Source organism: Canis lupus, chromosome 11 (assembly GCF_048164855.1).
Source record: "Canis lupus baileyi chromosome 11, mCanLup2.hap1, whole genome shotgun sequence".
NCBI classification, from domain to species: domain Eukaryota; kingdom Metazoa; phylum Chordata; class Mammalia; order Carnivora; family Canidae; genus Canis; species Canis lupus.
Genome location: NC_132848.1, coordinates 38,086,790 through 38,099,515, shown reverse-complemented (window position 1 = coordinate 38,099,515; position 12,726 = coordinate 38,086,790). Strand labels below are relative to the sequence as shown.

Below are 12,726 nucleotides of genomic sequence, written 5' to 3'. Positions count from 1 at the left end.
TTTCATTTACTCCTCTGGGTGAAGTGTTAGCGCTGAATTTATTAAATATAGTAAAGCTTCAGTATATGTTAGTCTTACCTGCCATGAATGTTCATAATTCAGGGGGTCTCTGCCCTCTTCCTGAAGTTTCAGGATCTAGAGTAAGGACTTTTTGTGGCTGTGGTCACTAATCGTGGTGTGGGTGGAAACTGCAATCCTGCCAGACAGGGTTAGTACTGACGCCATGGAGGCACCATGAGTGGGCTCCAGAATCACATCTGGCTTTGTGATTTTTGCCAAAATTATTTGTCAACTCTGAGCCTTTTCTCTCGTCTACAGAATTTGAATAATAATCCTTACCCACCTCATACAAAAATCTTTTTTTTTTTAAGATTTTATTTATTCATGAGACACAGAGAGAGAGGCAGAGACACAGGCAGAGGGAGAAGCAGGTTCCATGTGGGGAGTCCAATGTGGGACTCGATCTGGGACTCCAGGATCACGCCCTGAGCCAAAAGCAGACACTCAACATCTGAGCCACCCAGGCATCCCTCATACAAAATTCTTACGAGCATCCGTAATATAAATGATTGGCAAATGTTATTACTCCCCTTGTTTATAAGTAAATGACATAAACTCTTAGGACATAGAGGAGTGTGAGTAGGAAAACTGATAGGAACAATCTAGAAACAGAACAAACAAATTCTAGAATTGGGGCTTATAGAGCTTGAATTCTATTAGATTACATGCTTTACAGCAGAGATTCTGCCCTATTTGTGTTATGTTCGACAACCTTTTGATTGAGATATGTTGAGTAGAAGAATGGCAGAGAGTGGACCTGAGTTACATTGCAGAGTAAAATATCTATGCTTAGATATATTTCTTACTTAGAATCTTCATCTATAATCTCTAATTTTGAAAATTAAGTATTTGAACAACATCTTGCAGAGCCTCCTCTATGGCATGCTGAACTTACCAAAGAAGAATTGGTTCAAAAGCTCAGTTCCACCACAAAAAGTGCTGATCACTTAAACGGCCTGCTTCGGGAAACAGAAGCAACTAATGCAATCCTTATGGAGCAAATTAAGGTAAGTTCAAATACTACCACCCAGAAAATATTCTCTGCAACAGGTCAGTTTTCTTGACCTCTACTCTCCAGATGAAATACATCCATCACATCTTGATTCTTTATGATACTACATTTCTGAAACTGAGAAATATTAATTGCTTTGATATATGTTGCATAAAAACTAATTAAATTCCTGTTTTTTTCCTAAGAAACTAAAATAAAATAGATTTAGAAATGGATTAGAATAGGTTCATAAGTCATTGTTCCACATATGATTATGGAAAAATTAAATGGGTCTGGGCCCTTAAATTCTAAAGATAAACCATGGACGCTTCTCATTAGATCGTTCAGCTGATGTTTATAGCATTAAACTTTTTATCACAGATTGTGAGTGGAGATAGTAAAGTAGCACAGGAAGCCTTCCTATTTAAAGGTGACAGTAGGAACAAGGCAACAGGCAAATTGTGGAGCAGTTGAGAGTTAAACAATCTGCCCTGGCTCACAGCTAAATCATTTCTCCAAATATAGTCCTACTACCTATTCAGTTCTCGTGAACCAGGTACTGGGCTTTACATGTATCATTGTATTTAACCGTCAAAATCCCTGGTAAGAGAATGATTGAAGCTGATAAATGGTAGAGCAACGTTCCAGCTCATGTCTGTCTGGAAAGCACATGCTTCTCTGCCCTCTAAATGCTTCTCCAAATAGACTATCCTCCCTCTGTGCAGGGCCTCAGTTCTCCTTGTTAATAAATTAATTTTTTAATGCTGAGTTACTCAGTTATTCATAGTAAATTGTATATATTATGACATTCCCCTCTAAATATTTTAATATGCATGTGTATAAAATGACATTTTCCTAACATTGTCCCATCTAACAAGCTGTTAACTAGCCCAGTGAATTAAGTGACTATTCAAATGTTATATTTCCACAAAATTACATTCTTGAATGGTTTCTTAGACCTGGTTGTCACTTTTTAAAATGACTATAGGTTTTAGGACAGAGTTGGTTAACTTTTCTGAACTAACCTAAATGATGAAATACAACTATTTTTGTTTGTTTCAACCCAGAAATCTTCCTCAAACACTTTAGCATTCTACCATCTTTTGCATATCATATGTTGCCCCATTTCTCTGGTAGTGTTAGGTTTTCTTACATTCCTGAACTTTCACTCTGTCATGGCTTTTGTTTTGGTGAAATATACTGTTCATCCTGTAAACATGACTTCCCAGTGGATGCCATAACTACCTGCCGCCTATAAGCAGGGCAGCAGGGAAGGGGTTTGTGGTGGATGTAGGTGTTTACTTTGGTCCTGATTTCAAGCTGTGCTTGCCCCCTTTACACTGTGTTACTTAGCCCACAGCCCTGAGCCCACTGGTTTACTTTCTGTAGAGAACAGGAGGTGAAGGGAGCATCATGGTACCAACCTCTGTAGACTTGACGCCAGTCATGTTTTCAATCCTAGTTCCCGTGCTTCTCTGTACTTTGAGGCAGGAGCTTATTGGTGTTTCTGCGGGACCTATTCTGTCATCTTGTCAGTAGTACTTGTGAGCCACTGGGCTGAGTCTCTTCCACTTTATCTGCTTCCCATCTTGTAGGAATTTCTTTATTTCTCATCTATTTTTTTCTTCTCTCCTAATCTCTCCTTTCTAATCATTGACTAGAGTCTAATCAGTGACTGTCCAAGTCTAGTCAATGGGGACTTTCTAGTCACCTTTTCAAGGGGAAGAGAAGGAAGAGTACATGTGTTCAGTCTGCGATGATTAACCTGAAGGTCCTAAAACTCATTTTCAACTCATTTCTCCAACATTAGCTCCTCAAAAATGAAATAAGGAGACTGGAAAGAAATCAGGAACGAGAAAAGTCTGTAGCAAACCTGGAATACTTGAAGAATGTCTTGCTACAGTTCATTTTCTTGAAGCCAGGTAGTGAGAAAGAGAGACTCCTTCCTGTTATAGATACAATGTTGCAGCTCAGTCCTGAGGAAAAGGGAAAACTGGCTGCAATTGCTCAAGGTAGGTGAAAGGAAATTATTGGAACTCCTGTTTCATAGCTTACATTAAGTGTTGGCCTTGTGGTTGAGACTTTGTGTGCTTACATTCTTTTGCGTGACATTGTGACTTAAAACATTTAAATTTTGTTCATTTGGGTGAGTTCTGTCATACATGTAACCTGAAACTAGATTTGAAAAGCTAACATTTTAACACTTTAGGGCAATTATAGTACATAATAAATTTTAAGATGAATCAAAATACAATACTGTAGTTAGATCTTTGAAAATTAGGCTTTTAATTCTAGCATTGAATTGTATCAAAGAATGTGGTTTTTATTTTATATCATAATTGTTTAAGGTGTATTGGCTTACTCTCCTCCTTCCCTACCTTCGCCTTCACCCCTTCTGCCCAACCGTTGGTCTATATCATACCCAACAATCCCATTTCGCAAGGCAGACGCAGCTTTAAAGCTCTCCTGTTTGGAGCTTAGATTTTTGTGGCAAATAGATTTAATACTGTGATTTCATAAACTCCTTTATTTTTTTTTAGGATTTTATTTATTTATTCATGAGAGACACAGAGAGAGAGGCAGAGACACAGGCAGAGGAAGAAGCAGGCTCCATGCAGGGAGCCCGATGTGGGACTCGATCCCGGGTCTCCAGGATCATGCCCTGGGCCAAAGGAGGCGCTAAACCGCTGAGCCACCAGAGCTGCCCCATAAACTCCTTTAAAATGATTCACATACAACTGTGGTTGTTACCTGATTTCAGACTACATCTTAAGGATCATGGTTTCATTTTTGTTAGTTTAAAATGTTATTATTGACCTTTTCAAGCATACAGGCAGAATGTGGTCTCCGCCCTTGTAGTTCTCACTCATCTGTAACAGTCTTCATGGTCTCAGACTTCTTTTGACAGGGGAAGAGCAGAGCTAGAGATTCTAAAGCCAATCCCACACATCATATGATTTCCCCAGCAAATGCGTCACTGTATATTAGACTCCTCTGCCATCTGCACCAGTTCACACTCAGTGTCCCATTATCGCAGATGTCTTTGTACAGCACCCTAATAGGGCTCACACACTGCATTTGGCTCATGTCCCTTAAGCTCTGTTTTGTTTTGCTAGCTATAGCATTTCAATTTCCATGCTCATTTTTGTAATATGTCAATCAGTAGTTGAAGGAACTGGTCATTTGTCCCACAGAAACACAGTTCTGGATTTGGCCCTTTGAGAGATAGCATTTAAGTTGTTCCATTGTTTCCTATAAATAGGAAATCAGAAGTCTTTTTAGATCCAGGTGCAGTTGGACAGAATGGGAAACAAAAATCCCTCATAGGTAGTGTTTTATGCTTTCTGAGACATCACATCAGTAAGCCCAGAATGTTTAGTTGTCCCACTTTTGACTGGTTAACGTCGTGTTGCTTTTTTTTTTTTTTTTTTTTTAAGATTTTGTTTATTTGAGAGAGAAGGTGGGGAGAGGGAGAGGGAGAGAGCACTGGCAGGGGGAGGAGCAGGAGGAAAGAGACAGGCAGACTCCTTGCTGAATGCAGAACCTGACTCAGGGCTCTATCCCAGGACCCTGAGATATGACCTGAGCAGAAGGTAGATGCTTAACTACCCAGGCACCCTACATATTTGATTTTATATATTAATTTTTTGTTTATTCTGCCAAAGCTAAAACTATTTTTTTCATTGTAAAATTAACCAGGACTTTAGGAAGGAATATGTGTATTTTTTTTAAAGAATTTATTTATTTATTCATGAGAGATAGAGAGGCAGAGATACAGGCAGAGGGAGAAACAGGCTCCCTGTGGGGAGCCCAGTGCGGGACTCAATCCCAGGATCCCGGGATCACAACCTGAGCTGAATGCAGATGCTCAACCACTGAGCCACCAAGGTGTCCCTGGATATGTGTATTTTTCTTTTTTAAGATTTTTTTTATTTATTCATGAGAGACACAGAGAGAGGCAGAGACAGGCAGAGGGAGAAACAGACTCCCTGCAGGGAGCCCCAGTGTGGGACTCAATCTGGGACTACAGGATTACGCCCTGAGCTGAAGGCAGACTCTTAACCACTGAGCCACCCAGGCATCCCTGGATATGTGTATTTTTAATTAAAACATACTTAAATGATACGATCTCAAAATATTTAGCATATCTAATAGTCTTTCTAAAAACCCAGCATGTTTAATGTAATATAGGTGTTATTAACACTCAAGAGGCTCGTGTAAGTTGAGGATATATTAATTAAAAGATCTCAAAGAGACTAACCTAAGAGTCCTAGTAACACAGATATCATTGATCATCCCATAGGGGGCATATAAGAAGTTCATTAGAAACCCAGAACTCTGAGATAGGTTTTTTGCTAAGTCCTTTAAGTGTATAGGAAGGACACCCTCCCCACCCCCCCGCCGCCACCCTTATTAAACGTAAACTAATGTACCTTTGAAAAGTTACTCACTTCTTTTATCTATGTGAGCAAACAAAAGAAGACTTATAAAAAAAGTTGAATTAAAAGGGTTATGGTCTTGTAGCAGATAGAGATATGGCTTAAGTGAGAATTACTGAACTGAAAGATAGGTCAGAAGAAATTACTTAGAATTCAGCATGGAGAGGGGCACCTGGGTGGCTCAGTGGTTGTGTGTCTGAGCCAAAGGTCATGATCCTAGGGTCCTGGAATCGAGTCCTGCATTAAGCTCCCCACAGGGAGCCTGCTTCTGTGTCTCTGCCTCTTTCTCTCTGTGTCTCTCATGAATAAATAAATAAAATTAAAAAAAAAAAAAAGAATTCAGCATAGAGAAACAAAGGAATTAATGGAAGAAAACTCTTCCCAGAGAGTGGGTAATAGAGGATAGAATGAAGACAACTAACATATATTTAATAAAGTTCTAGAAGGAGAGGAGAGGAAAGAGTGAGGTAGAAACAGTATTTGAAAAGAATGAAAATTTTTCAGAGTTGAAGGACATCTATCCACGCATTTGAAAAAAATCTCCATACAATTTCAAGTAGGATAAATAAAAGGAAGTCTGCCTCTTCATATAAAAGTGAAACTTCTGCCAAAAAAGGCCAGAGAAAAATCATAAAAGAAGACCCATTGCCTCATCACCTTTAAAGGAGTGATTGGCTCACAGTGGACTTCTCAGCAGCATTGGTGAAGTTCTGTCTTTAGCGTGCTGTAAGGAATAACTCAACCTTAAGTATTTTTCAAGATCTTTTCCAATGGAATCTTTAAGAATTTGCCTCCCTTGGAAATGTTCAGCAATGTAATGTACTTCATGTATAAGGAAAACCTAAGTGAAAGGTCTGAGATGCAGGAAGGAATGTCATGAACAGGAAACTTGTCACCATGCTATGGTTAAGGGTCCTGGGCCTCACCAGCCAGACCAAAGGACATTTCTCTACCAAGGCCTTAAAGACAAAAGACCATTTACAGTCTCTGATGTTGTCTTCTTCAGACACAATTTGAGGTGAGCAGGGTTCACGCCCTAAATAATGCAGGCATGTGGTGCTTCTCTTTGCAAGATTGGAATCTCAACTCTGCTGCTCAAGTAAGAACTGAAAGTTGGTTCTCTCCATCTTTCTTTGCTCCCCAACAAGGTTATAATTTACAGAGCTGTGTATTGTTACTTACTATACAGTATTACCAGTGTCTCATACTCTGTAGAAGTAAATAAAGAGGAAAAAGACCTGAAGCCTAATAGAAGGTTATATACCAATTTTACCTCAATTAAGGGGGAAAAAAGGGAGGAAAAAGGCCCAACAATTTCAGTAGGACAAAGGCAAAGACTATCAAGCTTTTGATCATCTCCAGACTGACAGGAAGAGAACACACTCATACTCACTCTTAGTGTCTGATTTGGTTTGCAAAGAACTTAGAATCTTATCAGAAAAGAGCAATTACTCAGGGCAGGAGCACAAATGCACACTATCTCAGCCTGTCTGTGGTCCCTATTTACCTGAGGACATGAACAGCTGCCAGGACATTGCACAGGGCTGAGTCCTGCCAGATCTGAGATACGGCTGAATTTTTGTTGTGTCACAAGACTTCTCTAAGTGCACCATTCCTTCCAGATGAACACACAGCGATTTGTGCATTTTGTTTAGGAAATGCAGGTACCTGGCTTTCATCATTCTGGGGAGCAAGGCCACTGCCTCCTCTGATGGGAGAACACAAAGTCAGTGCCCAGTTTTCCATCGCTTAACAATATCATTTCCCCTGGCTTTCTAGAAGCTCTTCACCATGCAGACTGTGGGAAGACTAACTTCTAAAAAGTCTTTTGCCACAACAGTGCCTTCCGGGCATTCACACTTTTATGTAACCTTCTTGCCTTAAGTGGCCATTAGGCTGGCCTAGTGACTTGTTTCTAACCAGTAGAATACAGCACAGGTGACAGGGTGTCACTCCACGATTAGGTTAGATTTTGACTTCTGTCTCATCAGCAGACTCTGCCTTCTCCACTCACTCACAGGCTGACATTATTAAAGAGGCCAGTGTGGGGCCGCCTGGGTGGGTCAGTCAATTAAGCATCCCAGGACCCCTGGGATCCAGCCCTGCATCATGCTCCCTGCTCTGTGGAGAACCTGCTTCGCTCTCTCCCTCCAGCCCTCCTCCCTCTCTGGGGCTCACGCTCTCTGTCTCTGAAATAAATAAGTAAAATCTTAGGGGAAAAAAAGGCCACGTGGCAAGGAACTGACCCTGTGGGTCCATGAGCCCTTGAGGCACTAAATTCTGCCACATACCACGTGAACTTGGAAGCAGATACTTCTCCAGTCAGTTCTTCGGATGAGACCCATTGTGGGCCAACACCTTGGATGCAACCTGCGGGTGGCCTGAGGATCTGGCTAAGCCCTCCTGGCCTGGTCTCCTGGCCTATAGAAACTGAGATGATGTATGCTGTTTAAGCTGATAAGCTTGCAGTAGTTTGTTACACAGCAGTTCATAACTAATACATGGATAAAACCAGTGAACAGAAAAAGAAATGAAAATGGTTTGTAAACTATAGGAAGTTCTCTGTTTAAAATTTTGGAAGTGCTTCTCTGCATGAGATCATTTGTGATTCGTATGTATGCTTGACAATGCAGAAGGGTGTCTGGAAAGGAGCATATTGAATTTAATGGTCATATCTGAGGAAGGGAAAGGAGGAGGGAGAGGACATGTAATGAGATTTTTACTTTTTTTTAGGGTTGTAAAACTTTCAGATTATATATATTGTATACAAATAGAAGAAAAGAGTAAAGGAGGCCTTGTCTAAAATTTTCTTGGAAGCCCAGAATTTTTCTGAATTTTATGATAGGATTTGTTTGTATTGATCATAAAAAAGATAGAAACTGGAACACTCAAAACGAAGTGATACAACTTAGAAAAGTTTGGCATTTTTTATAAAGTTAAACATATTCACTGTACAACAACTGTCCCACTCTGAGATACTTATCCAAGAGAAATGAAAGCCTGTGTTCACACACAAAGAAAAAACTGCATAAACCTAACCACTGAATTATACATTTAAAAGGGTGAATCTTGGGGCACCTGGGTGGCTCAGACAATGAAGTGTCTGCCTTCAGCTCAGGTCATTAGTCTCAGATGTAGTGTCCAACAGTTTATAGCAGCTTTCTTTTAAATTAGAAAAACTAGAAACAGTGCAGATATCCTTCACTGGTAAATGAATAAAACAAACTGGTAAAGCCACACAGTGGAATCATACTCAGCAGTAAGAAGGAATGAACTACTGATACCCACAGGAACACGGAAAAGTCTCAGATGTATCCTGCAAAGTGAAAGAAAGCACGCTCAAAAGATACAAGATGTGATCCAATTTATATGGCTTTCTAGAAAAAGGCAAAAATTGAGGATGGTGATGCTATACCTAAAGAAGATGAATTGCACTATAAGTAAATTATACCTCAATATACCTGATAGCAAAATGACTAAAAACGGGGTTTTTTGGCTTGGTTTAGTTTTGCGGTTTACCACACATCTATGGAGTTTAGATTCTAAGTTATGTAAAAGCTTCTGTTTTATTTTATTTTATTTTATTTTATTTATTTATTTTTTAAGATTTTATTTATTCATTAGAGACAGAGAGAGAGGCAGAGACACAGGCAGAGGGAGAAGCAGGCTCCACGCAGGGACCCCGACGTGGGACTCGATCCCGGGTCTTCAGGATTCTGCCCTGGGCCAAAGGCAGTGCTAAACCGCTGAGCCACCTGGGCTGCCCCAAAAGCATCTGTTTTAAAAGAATGTACAAATTCCCCTTATTGTCAGTAATACTTAGCTGTGCTGGGGACTTTATTTTGGATATCTAATGTAGAAAAATACAGAAAGTTCAAGAACAGATTTGTAACGTCAAAGTATGGTATGAGAAGATTAATGCTTTTTTTTTTTTTTTTTTTAACTCCTCAAAGGTGAGGAAGAAAATGCTTCTCGTTCCTCCGGATGGGCATCCTATCTGCATAGTTGGTCTGGACTTCGATAAGACTGATGGGAAAACATTATTTATTAACCAAATAGAATCCATTTGGCAAAAAAGTTTCATGTATATTGCTGTCATTCTTTTGTCCAAAAGTGTGTGTGTATGTATTCACATCTATGTGTATTTGTACATATGTAAGTCAGATGTATTTTAAAAGTCTCCACTTGAAGTAAAAGTATGAAGTACTTTTTCAGCAGCCTGAAGTGTTGATACCAGTCCACAGCACTTTAACTCTGTGACCTCCCAAGCGTGCTGCCAGATGAAAACACCAAGAACAAAGTCACTCTTTCCCTCTGTGGAGCCTCAGGACCCGCCTGTATCTAGGCAGTACTGTGAATTTTGAAGTAAATTTTGGTACAGTACAACTGGAATTTAGGTTTTGAAAATAATGTTACAGGACTATTTATTGCAAGAGCAAACGTGCAGATAGATTATTATTATAAATTGTTAAAGAAAATTTGTTAATTAGAATATGAAGGAAAATGCTTTATTCATAAAATTGACATGTTTATTAAGGGATTATAAAGCAAATATGTGCAGTTAATTATGAAACTAACATTTTATTTAGTAAAATGAACTATTTTTTTCTTCTCTAAAATATATATAACTCAAAACTCAGTATGTTATTAGAAGCCCTAGTGTTGGCTGGTGTGACATGGAACATGAACATAGGGGACCAGCTCATTACCTTGGGGTGATTTCATGGTATCTCTCCAGGCTCTTGAGAGGGTTCATCTACTTTTAAGCCATGAATCTGTTTTGAGAATTCTTTCCCATCTCCTACAATAAAAACTTATCAGAACATTGACTGTGTCATTCAGCATTGTATCTAACATGAGAGTGGTGCTTCCCATGATTCAGCAGACAAGCAGCTCCATACACTCTCCATCACGAGGAACTTCAGGAAGACACCTTAGAGGTCAGAGTCACATTTTCACAGGTCTTAAGGTGTTACCTGCCTTCGATGCCTCTGAATATATTTTATGGACAAGATCAAAATTGTGTTCTTAAATCGTAAATCTGAGAATTCTATTTTTAATATTTATTTATTAAAAAATCACCACACAGTATACTCTGTAAAGTTTCCTTGAGCCTTCCAATTTATACTCTGATTTTCAATCTCAGCTGGTAAACCAACTTTGTACTTAGTTATTCATTATTCAGAACATTCCTTTCGTTTCCAATTTAGTTTAACTGAAATTTGCTGCTGATATTGTTGAGTTTGTTCTTTAAAAAAATATCTCCTATATCTGTTTTCCTCCTGTTTTAGAACAGACCTAACTAGTGAATGTATTAATGAAAATGCATCCATTTCAGAGCTGACTTTAAAAGTTTAGTTTTTTTACTTTACAAACTGTGAATATGCATATGCCAGCAGCATACAGTGTAATAGTATCTAAATAAATTTCACTGTAAGTCTAGATAGACCTTTTTGAAGTCTGTATAAACTTGTTTTGAAGTACCGTCTCTACTTACGAATGTTAATAATAAAAATACCTTTTTGCATGATAAAAATTATTACTTTGGTTACAAAGTGATATTCTTTCATGGTTTCAGCACGAGGAAATGTAATGATTATTTTAATATTTCTATTAAATATGTTTAACTGCATATCATATTTTTATGCCTACTCTTTTTTCCGTTAGGCATTTTCTCTTTGGAGTTTTTGAGTTAAAGTCTGTGAATTGCCATTGTACATTTCCTTACTACTGTCTTTAGACTCTTGGGACCCAGGGTATCAGGTGCTTGAGAGAACATAGATGGACCTCTTGGTATGTGACGTGTAGATCATAATGCTTCCATGTCTGACCTCTGCCTTCCAGCTGGAGCCGGGAGCCACTGGCAGCCTTTCTTTGGGCACCTCGTAAGTTCAGCCTCCTTTGTGATGTAAAGCATCTCTTGTATACAGTGAACTGTGCTTATGCTCCAAACAGTATATGATCAAGAATTATATTTACTTTCAGCAAACTTTGAGAATTATATTCCTTTAAACAAACTTCGGCAGATGTGTAACTGAACTGCTTACTGGAAAAGCAAAGCCTTACTAAAGGCATGCGGTATTTTGTGTTCTTTTTAAACCCTGTATTGTTAGCTGGTGATGTCACTGGAATATATAGTATTGAGGAGTGTGTAATTTCCAATAAAGATACAGTTTGGTATTTAATGAATAGCAGGACACACTTAAAAAAGTAACTCCTACTGTATGATTAAGTTGGAATGTAGTGGTCACAACTTGGTCTAAGACTATCCTATATTGACTTAGTATCTGAAAATCAACTATTATTTCAAAATAAATGCACACTAAGGAAAACAACCTGATACAACTTTGCGAGTGACTTTGAGCTAAGTTTTACCCATGAGTGTTAAAAAGTATTTGGTTATCTACATATAGGTCAGACACAGAAGACGACTTTTCCCCCTGCATTCAAAATGTGATTACATGGGGGAGGGAGGTGGAATCAAGTTGTGGCCTTCAAATTGTTACTTTAAAGGACAAAATAGAAAGCTGCATGTGAATAGAACATCAAATATGGTGAAGAAATAGAATTTCAGTTTCAATAATGTAGGTGACCACCCTGGCTTCCCTTCAGGGTGGGCTCACTCAGAACCCACATAGTGGTACCTCTCTAGAATCGAAGATGACAGCAATCCTCTCTGTCCCTGCCTCATCCTGGCAACTTTTGCCTCACCACCATACCAAGGAGCAAGCAATCAACTGAACCAGACACAGAGCCCTAACCCAAGCCAAGTAGATTAAAGTCCACTTGAATTATAGTCTCTGTGTAATTGGGATTGTGATATGTAAAGACAGAAGCTCTGGAATGCCCAGAAGGAGCAGGGAAGGCCCACCTAGAAAGCACAGGAGGCTAAGCAGACATGCAGAAGTAACAAGTGGGGGTGGGGAGGGGCTTTAATTCTAATGCCCGAGACAGGTTCAGTGGGTTCTAGACTATGTCCCTGCATCCTCAGTAAACTTCTGTGCTTTGAGAGTGACTTTAAAGTGTCTGAACACAGTGCAGTGGTGAGAGGAGAAACTCCACTCAGACCTGGACAGAATGTCTACTTCACTACTGACTGACTCAGGCTGTGCTTTTGACTATTTGAGCCCCTATCTCTATCTGCGAGAGGTGGACGTCACCACCACAGCACAGAGGTGCACTCCAATATCAGTTCCCCCTTTCTAATGCTATCTTTTTTCTTTAACCTGCAACGAG

At 39.3% G+C, this 12,726-nt stretch overlaps 1 protein-coding gene across 3 annotated transcripts in view; it reads left to right on the top strand.

Moving 5' to 3' along the window:
- Window positions 1-11,675, top strand: part of GCC2 (GRIP and coiled-coil domain containing 2) — a 54,346-nt gene extending 42,671 nt beyond the window's left edge. For 2 of the 3 annotated variants that reach the window (XM_072844347.1, XM_072844349.1), the window contains exons 21-23: window positions 928-1,067; window positions 2,862-3,063; window positions 9,444-11,675. In XM_072844347.1, the coding sequence (XP_072700448.1) occupies window positions 928-1,067; window positions 2,862-3,063; window positions 9,444-9,514 (413 nt within the window). In that variant the 3' untranslated portion in view covers window positions 9,515-11,675. The remainder of the gene's footprint in view (window positions 1-927; window positions 1,068-2,861; window positions 3,064-9,443) is intronic. The other variant, XM_072844348.1, reaches the window with a different exon arrangement.
- The last annotated feature ends 1,051 nt before the right edge of the window (window positions 11,676-12,726 follow it).